This window comes from Suricata suricatta, chromosome X (genome assembly GCF_006229205.1).
Source record: "Suricata suricatta isolate VVHF042 chromosome X, meerkat_22Aug2017_6uvM2_HiC, whole genome shotgun sequence".
Classification (NCBI taxonomy): domain Eukaryota; kingdom Metazoa; phylum Chordata; class Mammalia; order Carnivora; family Herpestidae; genus Suricata; species Suricata suricatta.
Window position 1 is genome coordinate 31,435,665 of NC_043717.1, and position 18,428 is coordinate 31,454,092.

At 41.2% G+C, this 18,428-nt stretch overlaps 1 protein-coding gene across 6 annotated transcripts in view; it reads right to left on the bottom strand.

Moving 5' to 3' along the window:
• Positions 1-576: 576 nt before the first annotated feature.
• Positions 577-18,428, bottom strand: part of RPGR (retinitis pigmentosa GTPase regulator) — a 61,859-nt gene continuing 44,007 nt past the window's right edge. For 3 of the 6 annotated variants that reach the window (XM_029929439.1, XM_029929442.1, XM_029929440.1), the window contains one exon: positions 10,401-11,066. In XM_029929439.1, coding sequence (XP_029785299.1) covers positions 10,860-11,066 — 207 coding nt within the window. In that variant the 3' untranslated portion in view covers positions 10,401-10,859. Of the gene's footprint in view, positions 858-10,399; positions 11,067-18,428 lie in introns of those variants that run through there. The other 3 variants (XM_029929444.1, XM_029929445.1, XM_029929441.1) reach the window with 2 other exon arrangements.

An 18,428-nucleotide genomic window follows, 5' to 3' on the forward strand; every position in this document is an offset into this window, starting at 1 on the left:
GACAAACCAGGGCTGATGTCAGCAGGTCCTTGTGATCAAAAGCAAGCAGGGAGGGTTCTTCTATTTGTGTAAGGCTCGATGGAGTTGGAAAAGCCCAGTCACGTCATTTCACCTGAGGCTGGTGGGTCCTTGGCAAAGGGGAATTTGGGATTTGGTTAAAGTCCATTAAGCATTTTCTAGTATTCGTAGGAAGTCACAATCATGCTTGGGAAACTTCACTATTTTCTTCAGAGTGAATGGACTTAAAAATGAGTTTTAGTCCATAAGGAGTATGAAATATTCTATGGCCCTTCACTCGGGTAACTGTAAAGGCACGTGGATATGCCCCCCACTGGCATAGTAAGCATATCCAATTGTGGCAGCTTCCTTGCTTTCCTGGGATCACAATTGGCCTCTATTTTCAATTTACCTTGAAGTTGGGCCCATACCACTGATTGGCAATGCAATGTAGGCAGAAGGGAGACGTACACCTTCCAGGCCTGGAGGACACCAAGGCACAAAGGTGATACCAAAGTCATCCAATGGTAACACCTAAGGTCCCTGACATACCTTGTGAAGCAAGGCTGACCCTTGGTATATTTGGACATGACCAAGAAATAAACATTTATTGGTTATTAAACAATTTAGATTTAGCATTTGTTACAGCAATTAAACTACAGAGATTAAGGCAACGAGGATCCTTAATAGAAACCAATGTGGAAATTTCTGATGTCTAATGATCTCACGGCTTACTTGTAAGAAATAGCATTCTGAGGTTTTGTAGTGATTTGCCAATTCTGATCAGTTATTCTCCACTTGATGTATCACGATTGCCTCTGGAATTATTTGAAGAGACATATCCAGGCCCTGGTCTTGACCTAGTGAATCGGAACCAGGTAGGGCAGAGACAGTTACTATTTTTAAAAACTTCCCTGTGTTTTACATATACCCTTGGCAATGAGCCACTACTCTAAAAAAAAAAAAAAAGCCAAATCTTACCTGCAGATTAAGCTAGATTGGCAACCCTCACAGTTTTGGGAACACATAATTTGAGTGAATTGAAGTTTTTAAAGTATATTTTTATTGTATCAAAAAATACAAACAAGTAACAAAACGGACCTTTTTTTAGATGTACAGCTCGATAAATTTTACACAAGTACCTTTTCTGGTAACACTGCCCAAATCAGGACACAAAACAGTTCATCTCTCCAAAAAAATTTACCTTACGCTACCCTTTTGTAGTCACACCCTCCCCCTCCCAAACCCTCACAACCACCCCTCTGTTCCCCATCATGAGTCTGGTCTTTCCGAGAACGTCACAGAAATGAAATCATACACAGGTGGCCTGGTGAGACTGGTTTCTTTGACTCAGCATAACGCTCTCGTGATTCCTTCATGTCGCTGGCATCTACCCATAATTTCTTTTTCACGCTGAGGAGTATTCTATCGTAGGGACCTGCTACTGTTTGCTTTCCGCTCACCACAGAAGATACGCGGACGGTTCCCAGGGTTGGGACATGGCGAAGAGAGCGGTTATAAAGCATTTGCTTACTGGTGTCTGTGTCATCCCAAATTTTCCTTTCTCGGGGACCGCGTTTCTCAGCTGCCGTACTGGTGACATTTTGGGATGGGTCGTTCATTTTTGGGGGGCTGTCCCGTGCATTATGGGATGTTCAACAGCACCCCTGCCTTCTACCCACTAGATGCCAGCAGTATCCCTACTCCCAGCCCCCTGCCCTCCTAGGACAAAAAAAAAAAAAGTCTCCAAATATTGCCCCCCCTGGTGGAGAACTACCATCTTAAGGAACACAAACCTGACGAATACTATCCCTTTTTGTCTTAAAATGCCTTTATTCACCTACATTCCCGAAGCCACTTCTCTCTGGGCGTGGAATTCTAACTTGACAGTTGTTTTCCTTCAGCATATTAAAAAATGATATTATCCTCCAGATTTCAATGTTTCTGTTGACAAGTCAGTTATTAAGTCCTAAGTGTTCCTTTTGAGGTAATACAACATTCTTTCTAGTCACTTGCAATATTCTTTCTTAAAAATGTTTTTTAACATTTTTATTTATTTTTGAAAGACAGAGAGCAACAGAGAACGAGCAGGGGAGGGGCAGAGAGAGAGGGAGACACAGAATCTGAAGCAGGCTCCAGGCTCTGAGCCATCAGCACAGAGCTCAATACCGGGCTCAAACCCATGTACCATGAGATCATGACCTGAGCCGAAGTGGGACGCTCAACTGACTGAGCCACTCAGGCGCCCTGTGATATTCTTATCTATAGTGGTACTGTGGGTGAAATGAACCCTTGGCAGGAAGATGATTTACTTCTGATAAGGAAACCGATGAGGCCATACACATAGCCCAAAAGGAGGAAAGGTCTGCTGCACACGATGAGGCTCATGGGGGAGAGCAGGGTCGGCTTCCGGAGCTGGTCTGAGGATGGTTTGAGAAGGCAGGGGAAGGGGAACGGCTCGGGATTCGTGTGGTGGTCAGGAATGGGGCTGGACCAAGGGTTTTCACCCATAGGCCAAGGTTCGAACTTTGGTCTGATGCCAAAGAAGAGAACACCTGGACTTCCCTTTAAAAAAAAATGATCTTTAGTAATCTCTACACCCAATGTGGGGCTCAAACCCACAACCCCGAGATGAAGAGTTGTATGCTCTACTGACTGAGCCAGCCAGGTGCCCCAACACCTGAGCCTTCTTAGCAGCTTGCCCAGATGTGGGGCAGAAGGGAAAGAGGGTGAGGTGGGCTTAAAAGGTGTCAAGTAGCATAAAAGATAGGAGCTACTATTACAAGTATTAAAAGGTTTTTTCATGGGTCACCTGGGTGGTTCAGTTGGTAAGCGTCCAACTTGAACTCAAGTCATGATCTCACCGGGAGTGAGTTTGAGCCCCGCATGGGGCTCTGTGATGACAGCTCAGAACCTGGAGCCTGCTTTGGATTCTGTATCTCCCTCTCTCTCTGCCCTTCCCCCACTCACTCTGTCGCTATCTCTCAAAATTAATTAAAACATGAAAAAAAGTGTTGTTTTTTTTCCTATGAAGGGCATTGGTGTGGCTTTATATTTTCCCTGCCTGAGGTTTCTAGTGCTTCTTGGATTTTTGGGCTGATAATTTTTGGTCTTGAAAAGTTCTCTCGGAATGATTTCTTTAAATAGTACTTCAGTTCTATTTTTCCTTTTCCTTTTGGGATTCCAAATACACACATAGTCAACCTTTTCACAGGACCACAAATGTCTCAGCGACTCTTTTCTATATTTTGCATCCTTTTGTCTCCATGTGCTTCAGTCTGAATAGTCCCTTCTGGCCTAGCTTTCAGTTTACCATTTTTCCCTCTGTCAATCTATTAAGCCCATATAATTATGTCTTAGTTTCACTGCTTGCATTTAGTTCTAGAATTCACATTTAGTCCTTTTTAAAAAAATATTTATTTTGAAAGAGACAGACAGAGAGAGAAGGAGTGAGGGAGGGAGAGAAAGAGAGAGAGAGAGAGAGAGAAAACACGTGTGCATGCAGGGGAGGAGCAGAGAGAGGGAGAGAGAATACCAAGCAGACTCCACGCTGTCAGGGCAGAGCCCAACATATTTGTTCTTTTTTTTTTTTAAAGTTTCCATTTTCTACCAAAATTCTCCATCTTCTGTATTAATTCCTTAAAAATGTTAGAATTTAAATTTTTTTAACATTTATTCATTTTTCAGAGACAGAGAGAGAGTGCAAGCAGGGGAGGGGCAGAGACAGGGGGAGACACAGAATCCGAAGCAGACTCCAGGCTCTGAGCTGTCAGCACAGAGCCTAACCCAGCGCCCGAACTCACAAACCTTGAGATCATGATCTGAGCCGAAGTCAGACACCTAACCGAATGACGCACCCAGGTGCCCTGAAAATGTTAGACTTTAGAAGCAACTAATACCTTTTGCTGAAAAGCAGCCCCATGAGCAAGGCACATCTATTCGGGCCTCCTTCTTCCCAGATTTTGGCCCCATACTATCTTCACAGCACTCTGATACATTCAAATGCTTCAAATCTATGTATTTGACCACCTTTTCTGTCTGTTCTCAGTGTCTGAATGGTTTGGGCCACTTCCTAGGAACTACCAGAAGACTCCAGACTTGCTTCAAAAAAACTCTTTTAATGTTTATTTTTTAGAGAGAGGGCAAGAGAGAGACAGAGTGTGAGCAGGAGAGGAGGAGAGAGAGAAAGGGAGACACAGAATCGGAAGCAGGCATCAGGCTCTGAGCTGTCAGCACAGAGCCCGACACGGGGCTTGAACCCACACGCCACAAGATCATGACCTGAGCTGAAGTCATACACTCAACCTACTGAGCCACCCAGGTGCCCCTAGACTTGCTTTAAAGCCTGGGATTATTTCATAAGACAACTGTCTCCGTTTGTCAAAACTTAGTGTCATGACAAATAGATGAAGAGGGAACTCCTCGAGATTAAGAGAGACTTAAGAGACAACCTAATATAATGCATGGACCTGATTGGTTCTCGATTTAAGTGAACCGGCTTCTAAAAGATATTCTGGGAAGAACAAGGGAAATCTGAGTAAGAGATTGGGGAGCCAATAGCTGAGATTACAAAATTACTGATAACTTGTTAAGTGAAAATGCGGGCATCACAGATACCCACACAAATCTCATTTTTAGAAACGTGTACTGATGTGATCAGGGTTGGAATGTCAGGATGTGGGAGTGGAACGTGGAACAGAGAGCAAAGTGTAATTCACTCAAATCCACGTGAGGGGTTCATGGGCCTTTATTATATCCATCCGCCTACTTTTCTAAATATTTGAAATCTCTCACAATAAATTTTTTAAAACACATAAGAGATTAATGTTTCTGTCCAGATTTCATGCTTAAAGTCTCTAGCTTTAATTTCTAAAGTTGTACAGTATCTAGTAATGAGGAAAATCAACCTATACATCCATCTGAGGCTTAAAAGTTTTCCCGAATTGGTTGACACTTTTATATAATTTTGTAATTGTTAATTGCTATATGCAGTAAATCAAATAATTATAATACCTAAGGAGCCAATATTAGTCTGATGCCTAGTTGGAAAACAAACATTATCCAAACAAATGAAAGTAAACATTCCTATGCACAGAATTTTAATGATTTTAAGCAACTGACGAAGACTTTTCATAGAAAACTTTTGTTATAATAATCTTCATGCCCACAGGGAAACGTCTGCAAAAATTTAAAAAGTAGCATGCTACTATTTTGACAATTCTAAACAAATCACTTGTAAAGATTGATTGTGAGAAAGTTCAATAGGTTTTCTAGAATATAAAAAAATTTTTTTCACCTTGGGACAGATGTTTACCATTGACTGAACTTTCCTTTTAAAAATTTTTAATGGTTATTTATTTATTTATTTTAATTTATTTTTAATGTTTTTTAAATTTATTTTTGAGACCAAGAAAGACAGCACAAGCAGGGGAGGGTCAGAGAGAGAGGGAGATACAGAATCAGAATCAGGCTCCAGGCTCCGAGCTAGCGGTCAGCACAGATCCCAAGGTGGGACTCGAACCCACGAGCCGTGAGATCTTGACCTGAGCCGAAGTCAGATGCTTAACTGGCTGAGCCACACAGGTTCCCCTTGTTAATTCTTTAGCTCTCTTTTCCTGCTTAAAATCTGATATAAAACTAGGAAAAGGTTACAATTCAGATAAATCCACGGCCTAATTAATTCTTTGAACATATCATTCTTGTGAACAAATCCCTCTTGCCAAAAGCATGCACTTTGTTTAGAAGGGAGGTCACAAATTGCTTCTTATGGGCCATATTCAACCAGCAGCGACGGTTTGGCTCTCCCTAACTTATATACATGCATGCACATGTGTCCATGCATGCAAATGAGTTATCCATATAAAAACCCAGATTTCGACCTTATTTTTGAAATGCTGAGAATCAGGGGCACGTGGGTGGCTCAGTCAGTTAAGTGTGCGACTTTGGCTCAGGTCATGATCTCAGTCTATGGGTTGGAGTTTTGTGTTGGGTTCTGTGCTGACAGCTCGGAGCCTGGAGCCTGCTTCAGATTCTGTGTCTCCCTGTCTCTCTCTCTGCTCCCCCACCATTCACGCTGTTTCTCTCAAAAATAAACAAACATAAAAAAATAAAATAAAATGCTGCGGATCGGGCCATACTGGGCACAGTCTTGTTTTAGTTACATGACCCTTGGTTTAAATACTTTAATTCACTAAAATATCCTCATCATTCGTGAGGTAAACACCTTCCAATCTTCTGATTTGTCTCTTTTTACTCTTCTTAGTCTTACAAGGTAAAAAAGTAAACCACATTTGAAACCTACAAAAGGTACTGTAAGCCTTTCCAAAGAACTACTATCAGATGAAAAAAATCTTTAAACCATGTCCCCTGCTGGCAAAAGGAAATTTTAAGTATGGAAATGTTTTCAGTCTTGGCAGCCTCCCAAAATCAAAGCAGGCAGAAAAATGCTTAATTGAAACTCAGGAGCATGATAAAGAAATCAGTCTGGCTGCCTCCCCAAAGAATTAGCCAGAGTTTCACCTCTAACTCCACTGCCCCTTGGGTCCCTGAGGGTAGAGGTCTGTGACAATAATTTTGGCTTCATTCTTGTGGCCAACCCTGATGATTATAAAATGAATTGGCCTAATTTTCTTTTGGATGCTTCTGATGGTGTTCACTGCTTCTGTTGGAAGAGATTCTCTCCTGCTCATGGAAAGGCTTTCTTTTCCCTCTACAGATTTATAATGGCCTCTGGGCAGAATTACACTGCAATAAACCATATGGTAAATACTTTAAAAAACGGAGTTTAAATGCACAGTGGGTATGTACACATTTCTAAGAAACAGATCCTTACCCAAACTCTGGGACTGTATGTGGGATAATGTATGTGACAGTCATTTGACATTTAACACGTGTCCACCATGTGTGGGATCTTGGAAAATATAACCCTCACTGCAATCCCTGTTTTGATGTACCTGGGGTACATTACATAGAAATCTCAGTATCACAGAGTGCCCCCACTGAAGATACTTTATCAGTAAAGATCCAGAATTTTGCAAGTCTTTACCTTTTAGGAAAATCCATAGCAAGAATATAAGAGAGTAGAGACTGTGAATGCCTGAGGTGGTTTTGTGAGATGTGTGGCTTTCAATCTCAAGTCTTACTATGGGTTGAACGGTCTCTTGGAGAAGATACTGAAGTCTTAAGCCCTCACAATGTTGGTATTATTTGGAAAAAGAGACTTTAAGGAAATAATCAAGTTAAAATGAGGTCAGTAGGGTGAGTTCTAATGCAATAGGACTATAGTGTCCTTACAGAAGGGGAAATTCGGAAATGGAGATGGACATGCCACAGAACAAAGACAATGTGGAGACAACGTGGTGAGGACAAAGGGTTGGAGTGATACATCTAGAAGACAACACCCGAGGCCATACGGGAAGTTGGGAGAGGCTTGCGCCAGAGAAAGCGTGGGCCTGCAAACACCTCAAGTTCAGACTTTTGGTCTCCAGGACAATGAGACAATCAATTTCTATTGTTTTAAGCCACCCAGTTTAGGGTACTTTGTTCCAGAAGCCTAGGAAAGTAACGCAAGCACCTTCCGAGAACAATACGGTTTCCTCATACATAGCAGGGTCTTAGTGCCTCCCGAGTGTTCCTTTTTCTTTAATGTTTTGACATGGATTTGTGTGCTCCTTTATGATGCCTAAAAAGTTCTACCACTACTGACATTTTCTAAGTTAATATCCATTTCACATTTGGTTCATAATAATCTGAACAAGGCCAGTGATCGCCTAAATGTTCAAGTCAACACATTCTATGTTCAAGTCCCAAAAAGGTCAGTAAAAACTTCCAAAGCAGCGGAGCCTGAGTGGCTCAGTCAGCTGAGCGGTTGACTTTTCATCTCAGCTTCAGTCCTGATCTCACAATTCGTGAGACAGAACCCTGCGTCAGGCTCTGTGCTGACGGCATGGAGCCTGCTTGGGATTTTCTCCCTTGTCTCTCTCTGCCCCTCCCTCCTCAAAATTAATTAATAAACTTAAAAAAAATGTCCAAAGCAACTTTATTATATAGAGGAAAGAAGAATTAGTGGAAAGGATAATGAAGATGAATGGTTTCGAGGATTAAAATACATCATTTCACTTTCTATTAAGCTAAGGTTACTGGTAAATAGAATTCCTTTTATTTTTGAAACTAGTATAAGTTGGTCATTCTATTCAATCATATCAGTGATTTCTTTCTGGCTTCTTTTGAAGCATTCTCAAATACGTGAGCTTTGTTTTTTGTTTGTTTAAGGTTAGCATCCACCGCTCTCCTTCCCATCCATGCAGGAAGCTTAGGTTTCTGAATTGCCCAAGTCACTCCAGTTGAGAATGCCGAATCGTTCCCCATTTGCTCCCTTCCACCCATGTAACTGTGACTGTTTTCTTAGTTTTCCTTTTCTCAAAGGAAAAGCTAGATATGAAACCACGGCTAGGAAACCAATATAACACGAGCATTTACGGTCCATGGGCAGACAACTGGAATGGTGTTCTAATGTGGGTTTTTACAAAGGTATTTACTCCTACCACTAAAACGGACTTTCAGTGTTGATGATTCTCCACCAACCGCCTTATTAAAGTCTGAACTCTTGCAGGCATCTGAGAAAGCAGGGCTGCTCTCTCGTGATATGACGCTGGTTTCATGTCCACCTCTTGCAAGTGCTTTGACTTAGTCCGTCCTTGGGTCTGTAACCTATACTGTTCTCCTTTTCCAGAATTGGCCACATGAGCGGTATGGTGGGTAGGCTCTTAGAGAGCCTCTGTCACTCAAGTCCTTGCCTCCTGATCTTCATGTCCTGCCCTCATCCTGAGCACGACTGGAGCCTGTGCCTTGCTTCTAACCAACAGGACGCGTCAATGGTGACAAAACGCCACCTCCATGATTATGTTCCTAAGACGGAGACCCCTGTCTTGCTAGCAGCCTCTATGAACTCTCATGTTGGCTCTGATGGTGGAAGCCACCAGAAAGAAAGGCCTTTTGCCAGAATAAAAGTGCTATTGGTTTCTATTGCTGCATAACAAATTATTGTAAAGTTAGCGGATTAAAAGAACATATATTTATTATCTCATAATTTTCTTGGGCCAAGAGCCTGGGCGCTACTGAGCCAGGCCCTCTGCTCAGGGCCTCGCAAGACTAAAGTCAGGGTGTCAGCCAGGGCTATGGTCTAACCTGAGGATTGGGCTTCTCTTCTAGCCTCACCGGTTATTCGCAGAATTCAGTGCCTCACACCTGTAGGATGGCGGCCCTCACATCCCAGCGGCCTCCCACCACTCACTAGTTCATGGCCCTCTCTGTAATATGGAAGCTTGCTTCTTCAAATCAGCATCTCCACTCTCTGAATTTATGACTTCTTCCACCTCTCACCTCTAGTGCCTCTTTGAAAGGGTTCACCCGATTAGGTCAGACCCATCTAGCATGATTTCCCTTTTGCATAAAGTTGGCTTATTAGGAATTTTAATTAAACTGCAAAATCTTTCACCTTTTGCATATAATGTAACCTAAGCAACAGTGTGGTATTTCATCATATTCACTGCCCGCTCACGGGGAAGGGATCATTCAGGGTAAGTATCCCAGCCGATGGGAACCCTGGGGGCCATCTTTGAATGGTGCATCCCACGGCTGGCACGGCTGGTACCATTTGTGTGCTTCACTTCCACTTGGCTCCTACGCTTTACTTTTGGGTGAAGTATTTTTGCAACACTGTACTAGTACTCTCGGGGCAAAAGCAAAATCAGAATTCACCTCAATGTAGTATTTACACAGAAGACTATTTTGTAACATTTCAAAGCACATCTACTCTAGACTGGCAGCCCTTCGCATGAAACAAGAATGGAGTTTCTTTTCCTGTCCTCGAATGGGGCAAGAGTGACTGTGGCTGAACAAATGCTTCAGTCAGAAGCCAGAAGGGCCAAAATGAAGGTGGTTTGCTCCATTAAACACATAGCATCTGTGAGTGCAAGAGAGCAACGTTTGTGTCAGAGTTGACGTGACAACTCTCCCCTTCCTGGTCCCTGTGGGGGCACACCGCGAGACAGAGCCCCGCGCTTACTGCGGTCCCCGCTGGACCCGGCTGGAGTGAGCGAGCCTGGCCGTGTCTCGTTCCGCTAACGGTGGCGATCTGGGGCAGGTTAAACCCTCCTGATCATTCCCCCCAGCCTGCCACGCTCCCGCGCCAAATGCCCTCTCGGAACAAGAGTGGGAGGCAAAGAAATGTCAACAGTTTCTCTCCACAAAGATGTAGTGTTGACAGAGTTGCACTGATATTTTCTTTACTCGGAGCTAAACGAATTTTGTGTCTCCCAGTATTTTAAAAATAAACAGGTTTTTTTTTGCCCCCATTCTGTCCACTGATAGAGAACCTCAAATTACCTCTTAATTTTATTGATAGTCACACATTTAACCAGTGGAAGTGACCAGATATAGTTTATTAAAATGTGTTCATCAAAAACAATTTTGACTCAGTTTTGAAAAATTGCAAATACATTAAAAACTGTTACAGTGTCATGAGATTGCAAACATTGCCTTATGAAATTATAAACTGTTCAGTAAAACTATGAAGTATCTTAATTTAATAGTTTTATATATAAAAATATATATTTTATGCAACACTGAACAGTTAAGGCCACAGAACGTGAAGGAGAGTTTGAGATACACATCTTTTGAAATTGCTGGTCAAAAATATTAGCATAAATAAACACCAAAACTGGTTGTAACATTCAAAATAAAACATACGATTAACTTCTGCCTTGAAAGGTTTGTTACCAGAAACTTTCCTTCAGAAGTCAGAATGGTTTTCAAGTATAAGTTACAACATGCTTGGTAACCATGGAGACACGACTGTATATTCACAGTATCGTACAAGATTTTGACCTTCTCGCCATACTTGGGAGTGAAGTATCCTGACGATTTTTCCCCTTGTGGTTCTGGTTGGCATCTTTCTTATTGCTTTTAAAAGCTATTTGATCTCCTATTGGTTTTATCTCTGGGAGTGGCTCATTATTACTCTGCATACTTTTTTGACTCGTGAATGACATCCTTTTATAGAGGAAAATCTAGAAAAAAACCCACACACACACAGAATTCATTTCAGTAGATGAATAGCCATTTAACAGGATTTAGGGGGTATAATTTTCAACTAGTCTGAACACTATTTCATCACGCCCTGACAGGGCACCAAATGTACCAAGGGACATTGCTGGTGTCCAGCAGCGCCTTCTTTTACCAATGGCAATCGACTCCTCCCTAGCACAAGACCTTCCAGGATTTAACTTGCAACACAGCCAAAGCCATGATCATTTTTCTTTAAAGAGTGAAGTCAGTATTTCACTTTGTTGTATTGTGACAAGACAGAGGAAAAAAAAAAGGAAAAGTAGGGTATTCTGGAGGATTTCCCCATTCCTGTAGATCGGAACTTCCGGCCAAGTGTTACTGCTGCCAAATGATGGCTTTGGGGCCCCTGGGGTCTGAGGAGGCAGCCGGATATATGGATCTGCTGCTCAGGGGAGTCCGGGGCCACAAACAGGGAGAAGACACATAACAGCTGGTGAGAGGAAGGTAGCCGCCATAACCCAGGATCGCAGGCGGACAGTAAAGGGAGCAGAAGAGGAGCCGCATGTGGGGCACAGGCAGAGAAAAAGGAGCCAGCGCTGGGGACAGAGCTCTGGAAGAACAGAATCAGGAGAGAGAGGCCCCTCAGAGGCCACAGAGGAAAATGTATCGAGAAGGGAGTGGCCAACAGAGCACAGACAGGAAAAATCAAGGGAGATAGATGATGACTAGAAAGTTCCATTTGACTTAAACCCTTTGAGGATTTCGTGGGAGAGAAAACAGGATTCCTGAAGAGTAACAGCACAAATAGAGGCTCTGATAAGATGCCTCAAACAAAACACAGGTGAGGACGTGGCTCCTTTGGAAATCAAAATAATGCAAGTAATTGTTTGCCATTAGTCATGAAAAATGGAGGAACTAAAGTGAAAAGGTATAACCCAAAAAGGCCAGCCTGGAAAGGGTCTATGGCCTACAATGGGGGAACCCCTCTTTTGTTTCTGCTATTGTGCAGGAATCCCTATCACGAAAGTTCTGCTAACCAGCAGAAATACCAGGAAAGGCTAATATAAAAAATACAATTTTATAATGTGTATGGCAGTTCACCAAAAAATGAAGGGAAATCCCTGTGGGCCACAAAATGAAGAGAGAACAGGAAGCCTCAGAGGTGAGCGAGCATTAAAACGGCATTTACTGATCTCACAACTTAGACTCACTTTGTTAAACATATCTGATCTCATAAAATGTGGGAAACCGGGACCGAGACCCCTACATAAAGTGAGGACACTCTAGGGACTATGCCCTTAAGTAAGCCCACCTACAAACACTGGAAGGTGACACAGTAACACGTGTCCCCTGGTCCAGGGGGTGAGTGAGGGAGAAGCGCGTTTTCCTTGTGTGAGGCCGGGTTCCCGTTTACTCTACTGGCGCGGGGGCGGAAACCTTAATGTTCCAGGAATGGTAACGCCCACGGGAGCCAGCAGAGGCTCAGCCAAATTCTCTATGGATGGATTTTAATGGAAACCTTAAAGGGTGTTCACAAAAAGTCTCTGCTGATCACGAACTCAGAATCGCAATTTTGCAACACATGAGGAAGCAAGTCAGTACCTGCAAGTCAACCAAAGCAACAGACTGATTTGAATTCCTGTAGATGTTTGACATTGGAATAACAAAATATACGATGTAAATGTGCTTAAATTATTTAAAGGACCAGGATCAAAAACATGAGCACAAAACAAGACACTAGTTTTTAAAAGATCAGAGTGATTTGAAAAAGAATCAAAAAAGAACTTCATTTCAAAATGAGAAAAATATAATCAATGAAATAACAATAGGTAGACTGAAAAGATTAGTTTTAGTTGTAAAGAAACTATGGCATCAAAGAGGTCTGAAATATGAGAGCTGTGAAATTCCCCCCAAATATTACATAGAGACACAGACAATGGGAAAGTAACACTGGGAGGCATGGACAACAGAATGAAAAATTTCATAGCAGGGGGTACCTGGGTGGCTCAGTTGGTTAAGTGTTCAACTTCCGCTCAGGTTATGATCTTGTAGTTCTTGAGTTTGAGCCCAACATCAGGCTCTGTGCTGGCTCAGAGCCTGGATCCTGCGTTAGATTCTGTATCTCCCTCTGTCTTTTGCCCCTCCCCCACTCACATTCTGTCTCTGTCTCTCTCAAAAATAAACACTAAAGGGTGCTTGGGTAGCTCAGCCGGTTAAGTATCTGACTTCGGCTTAGGTCATGATCTCGCGGTTTTTGAGTTAGAGCCCTACATCGGGCTCTGGGCTGACAGCTCAGAGCCTGGAGCCTGCTTCAGATTCTGTGTCTCCCTATCTCTCTGCCCTTCCCCTGCTCATGCTCTGTCTCTCAAAAATAAATAAACATTAAAAAAAACACTAAAAAATTTTTTTAAAAAGGAAAATTTCAAATCAGCATTCCAAAGAGGAGGAAATATTCAAATACACAATGGATGAGAATTTTCTTAAACTGATGAATGACTTGAATTCTCAGAGTCAAGAGTCATAATGAATTAGAAGACAGTTAAAGCAAAACAATCCACACGTGGGCATCTGGTAGTGAACTGAAACACATCAAAGGTAAACAATGTGAAAAACAGCCAGAGAGAAATGACAGATGATATACAAAGTTATCAGCAAGTATATACTAAAGCACGTTTCTTAAAAGGAGCAATAGGGGAAGATAGCTAGAGAAAATAACTGTCGCCCAGTCATCGCATCATTGATTTGCAAGGGGACAGAAACCGAAAATGTTAACTACAAAATGGACAGAACATCCAAAGGATTTCTTCAGGGAGGGAAAAAATAGGATCCCAAAAAGGATATCTGAGATGTAAAAAGGAATGGTGAGTAAGAAAGTGGTAGAACAAATAATAGCAACATTTAATTGGGGAGGTTAAAAACTTAAAATACTTGATACGATAACATGTAAAATGGGAAGGAAGGGGTGACAGGAGAGATGGCTCTTCTAAGATCTTGCTATTATTTTGGGGAAAAGACAGGAACATTAATTAGCTTTAGATCTTAGGGATGTATGTTAAAAATTCTAAAGACGAAAATCCAGCTTATAGGCCATTTGCAAAAGACTCCTCTAAAACACAAATCAAAGAATAAAAATGGATGTATCAGGCAAGAGCTAACCTAAAGAAAGAGAGCACAGCCATACTGGTAACAGACAACACAAACCTTAGCATTTTTCAGGGATAAGGAAGAATATAAATAGTGAGATGACAAATTTAAATGTAAGTGCATTAAGAATCAGATTAAATATAGTCTAAGTGCTCCAATTACAAGGCAGAGATTGTCAGACTAGATAAAAAAGCAAAACGCATCTAGATACTGTCTGTATAACATGTGCTTCAAATGTAAAATCACAAATGGGTTAAAAGTAAAATGATGGAAAAAGATATAACATGATAACTCTCATCAAAAGAAAGCCAGAAGGGCTGTATAATATCAGACCTAGCAGATTTCAGAGTAAAGATCATTCTCAGGGGTGAAGAAGGCCATCTCGTGGTGAGGGGGCCAATTAAGAGATCAGAACAATCCTAAATGTTCAGAACCTAAGAACAGCTTTAAAATACATGAAGCAAAAACTAATAGTACAAAGAGAAAGAGACAAATCCACAATTATATTCAGGGGTTTTTTTTTAAGCTTATTTACTTATTTTGAGAGAAAAAGGGAGAGAAAGAGAGAGACAGAATTCCAAGCAGGCTCTACACTGTCAGCATGAAGCCCAGTGTGGGGCTCGAACTCCCGAACTGCAAGATCATGACCTGAGCCAAAATTAAGAGTCAGATGCTTAGCTGACTGAGCCACCCAGGTGCCCCTATTCAAGAATTTTTAATTCTTTTAATAATCGATCTGACAAGTAGACAGCAACGCAGAAGGGATAGAAAATACTTGAACAACACCGTCAACCCCCTTGCCACAACTGGTATTGGTAGGACACTGTACCCAACAACAGTGTTCTTCTCAACCTCCTCAAGTACACATGGAACACTTTCCAAGATGGACCCGATTCTGCATCTAAAACAAGTCTTAATAAATTTAAAAGGACTCAAGTCATACTAAGGATGTTCTCCAATCACAACGTAATTAAGTTAAAAATATCAGAAACATCTAGGGAAAATCCCCAAATAAGTTGAAATTAAATAATTCATGAGTCAAAGAAGAAATCCGAAAGTATTTTGAACTGAATGAAAATGAAAACACAACATATCAACTACTTCAGTGGAAATTTATAGCACAAAAGCCTGTATTAAAAAATAAGAAAAGTCTCAAATCAGTGACCTCAATTTCCATTTTAAGAAACTTTAAAAAAAGAAGAGCAAATTAACCCAAAGAAACTAAAAGAATGGAAATACAACAGTAAAATCTTGAATTGCGAGTAACATGCTCTGTGACTGCTCCACAAGACGAGCCATACGTGACACCAAATATCACAAGATCACACCTGAGCCAACAGTTCTTGAAATTCACTTTGATCTTTGAGTGCTTTGGATTACAAGCGTGTTTCCAGAACTAATTATGCTCGCAATCCAAGGCTTTACTAATAAAGATTAGAGAGGACATAAATAAAATAGAAAACATTACAGAAAAATCAATGAAACCAATAGCTGGTTCTTTGAAAGAATGAATAAAAATGATAAACTTCTAACCAGTTAATCAGAAGACGTAAAATAGATCTGACAATATCTGTGTAAGACCTGTACACTAAACACTACAAAACATTGCTAAGAGAAATTGAAGAAGACATCCATAAATGGAACGGTATCTTCATGAGTTAGGAGACTTAATATTGTTACTATATTAATTCTTCCCAAATTCGTCCATGGATTCTAAGCAATCCCGATCAAAATCCCAGCAGACTTTTTTTTTCCAGTAACTGACAAACTGATTCTAAAAATTCACATGGAAATGCAAAGGGCCTGCAATGGCCAAAACAAGTTTGAAAAAGAGCAAAGTTGGAGGACTAATGCTTCCTGATTTCAAGACTTATTATGAAGCTATAGTAATCAAGACAGTGTGATATACGCACCAGAGAAACAAGGGGAAGGAACAGAACAGAGACTCCAGAAATATGCCCACACATGAAAAGGTAACTGATTTCTGTGAAGAAAATTCAGTAGAGAAAGAGTCATCTTGTTTCAACATGTGGTGCTAGAATAAAGTAACTTCAATTCATACACTCATCATATAAAAAATTCACTTAGAATATTACTCAGCAATATGTAGCCTGCATGGATGGATTTCAAAACAATTATGCTGGACAAAGGAAGCCAACAATTAAAAGGAGTACGTGGTGTAGGATCTCATTTATATAAAAATCTAGAACTTGCAAAATAATGTATGATAATAGGAAGCAGGTTTGCTAAGCATGGCAGGGGGCCAGGGGGATCACAAAGAGGCACAAAGAACCTTCAGCCAATAACGGCACTGTTCACGCTCTTGTGATTATGGTTTCACAGGTGCACACATAATGTCAAAACTGACCAAATTATATACTTTAAATATGTGTAGTTTATTATATGTCAATTAAACCTCAATAAAGCTATTTTTAGAAAGCAGGGGAGGGGGCCTGGGTGGCTCAGTCGGTTAAGTGTCCAACTTCAGTTCAGGTCATGATCTCATGGCTTGTGAGTTCGAGCCCCGCATCGGGCTCTGTGCTGACAGTTCAGAACATGGAGCCTGCTTTGGATTATGTCTCCCTATCTCGCTCCCCCCCTCCCCCACTGATGCGGCGCGCACTCTCTCTCTCTCTCTCTCTCTCTCTCTCTCTCAAGAAAAAAATTAAAAATAAATAAATAAATAAATAAAAAGCAGGGGAGTCATGATTCGGTCAGGGTTCAAGCTTGGGAAAAACTGACAATGACAGGACACCATATGTGTAATCTACCTCAGCGTTTCCTCATGATACAGAGTAAAGCTAACTGTGTACTTGAGGTGAGTGAGCGCTCATTTGTAGCTTGCAATGGATGAACAGAGCATACCATCAGAGAAAAGAGAGCAACTAGGAAAGGCAAGAATTCACAAGCATATTGTTTTTGGTGGAGAGATTCCCATGTCAGCGTCTTTTATTTACGATAGTGACAACGAATAAAAAATGTATTGACTGCTAACTGGCACAGGGAGCTATCCAGACAATCTGCCATATCCCAGTTACTAAGGAAAGGCAGTGGATCTTTAACCTCTGAATCTGCAGCCTCTGGCCTTGTGCTTGGCACATTAAGTGATAATCGATTAGTATATGCTAAATAAATACATGAACAAACTTATCCTATAATATAAAATTATTTTTGATAGCTGAAAAGTTTACTTTTTTCCTCCTTAGCTACCTTAGTTGAAAATTAAGCCGATAACACATTTTCCTTAGTGGCTAACTGTGGAACCAAATAATTGGCACTGACTACAGTTTGGAAAAGTAGTATTTGGTACTTTCTAGATAGAACACTCACCTAACAAAAGTTAAAATCACAGGTCATAGTCTGTGTATCTGAAACATTTAAAATCACCAACACAAAATTCAGTGGTGAATTCTGTTTTGTAGATGCCAAGAGTACAATTCCTTCTTTTCTTTTTTTTTAATTTTAGATTATCTTTGGGATGTCTAATTACCTGGAGTAGTGCGGGGGGGGGTGTAAAATCTCAAACATACGTTTCTTTTGATATGAGTTAATGCATCATTTATTTTCTAAATTTTAAGAACTGTCTGATTTGTTTGGCTCATATGGTATAAAAAGGTTAGAGATACTCACTACAGATTTAAAAAGATCATGTGGGAATGAGTGGAAGAAAATCTCACCTAAATCATCTATTTCCTTTTTAAAATATGTAGAATAACAGTATATACTTTAATAAGGAAATACACTTATTACTGCTTGACTTTTGAAATATGATTTTCATTACTTTCTTTTCTTTAGCCAAGGACATGTGCATTTACTGAAATACATTTTTCCACTAGAAATCAAGGAGAATTTAAACTGAATCCAAGTTTAAGACTGAATTCTTCAGCCTGGCACCTGCGGCCCAATGTATCCTGGCCTGACCTCACCTTTGTCCCGTCCCCTGGCGCTGGCACCCAGGGGCTCCCTGCGCGGTCTGCTTGCACTGCCTCCCACATGGCATTCCTTCCCTGGCTCGGGCCCTCTCCTAGTGCTGCATATCCAGATCCTACCACCTATCGGCGACTGCAACGCTTAAGACTGGAGAGCCTGAAAAATTCTCGCAACTCAATCATGTATTCCAGAACACACAGTTTCGTTTGGTCAGAGGTATGTTTCAGATATTTCTACTACGTCACTCTGCTTTTCCTCTTAGGCTCCTCTGTCTCCTGACTCCTTTGCTT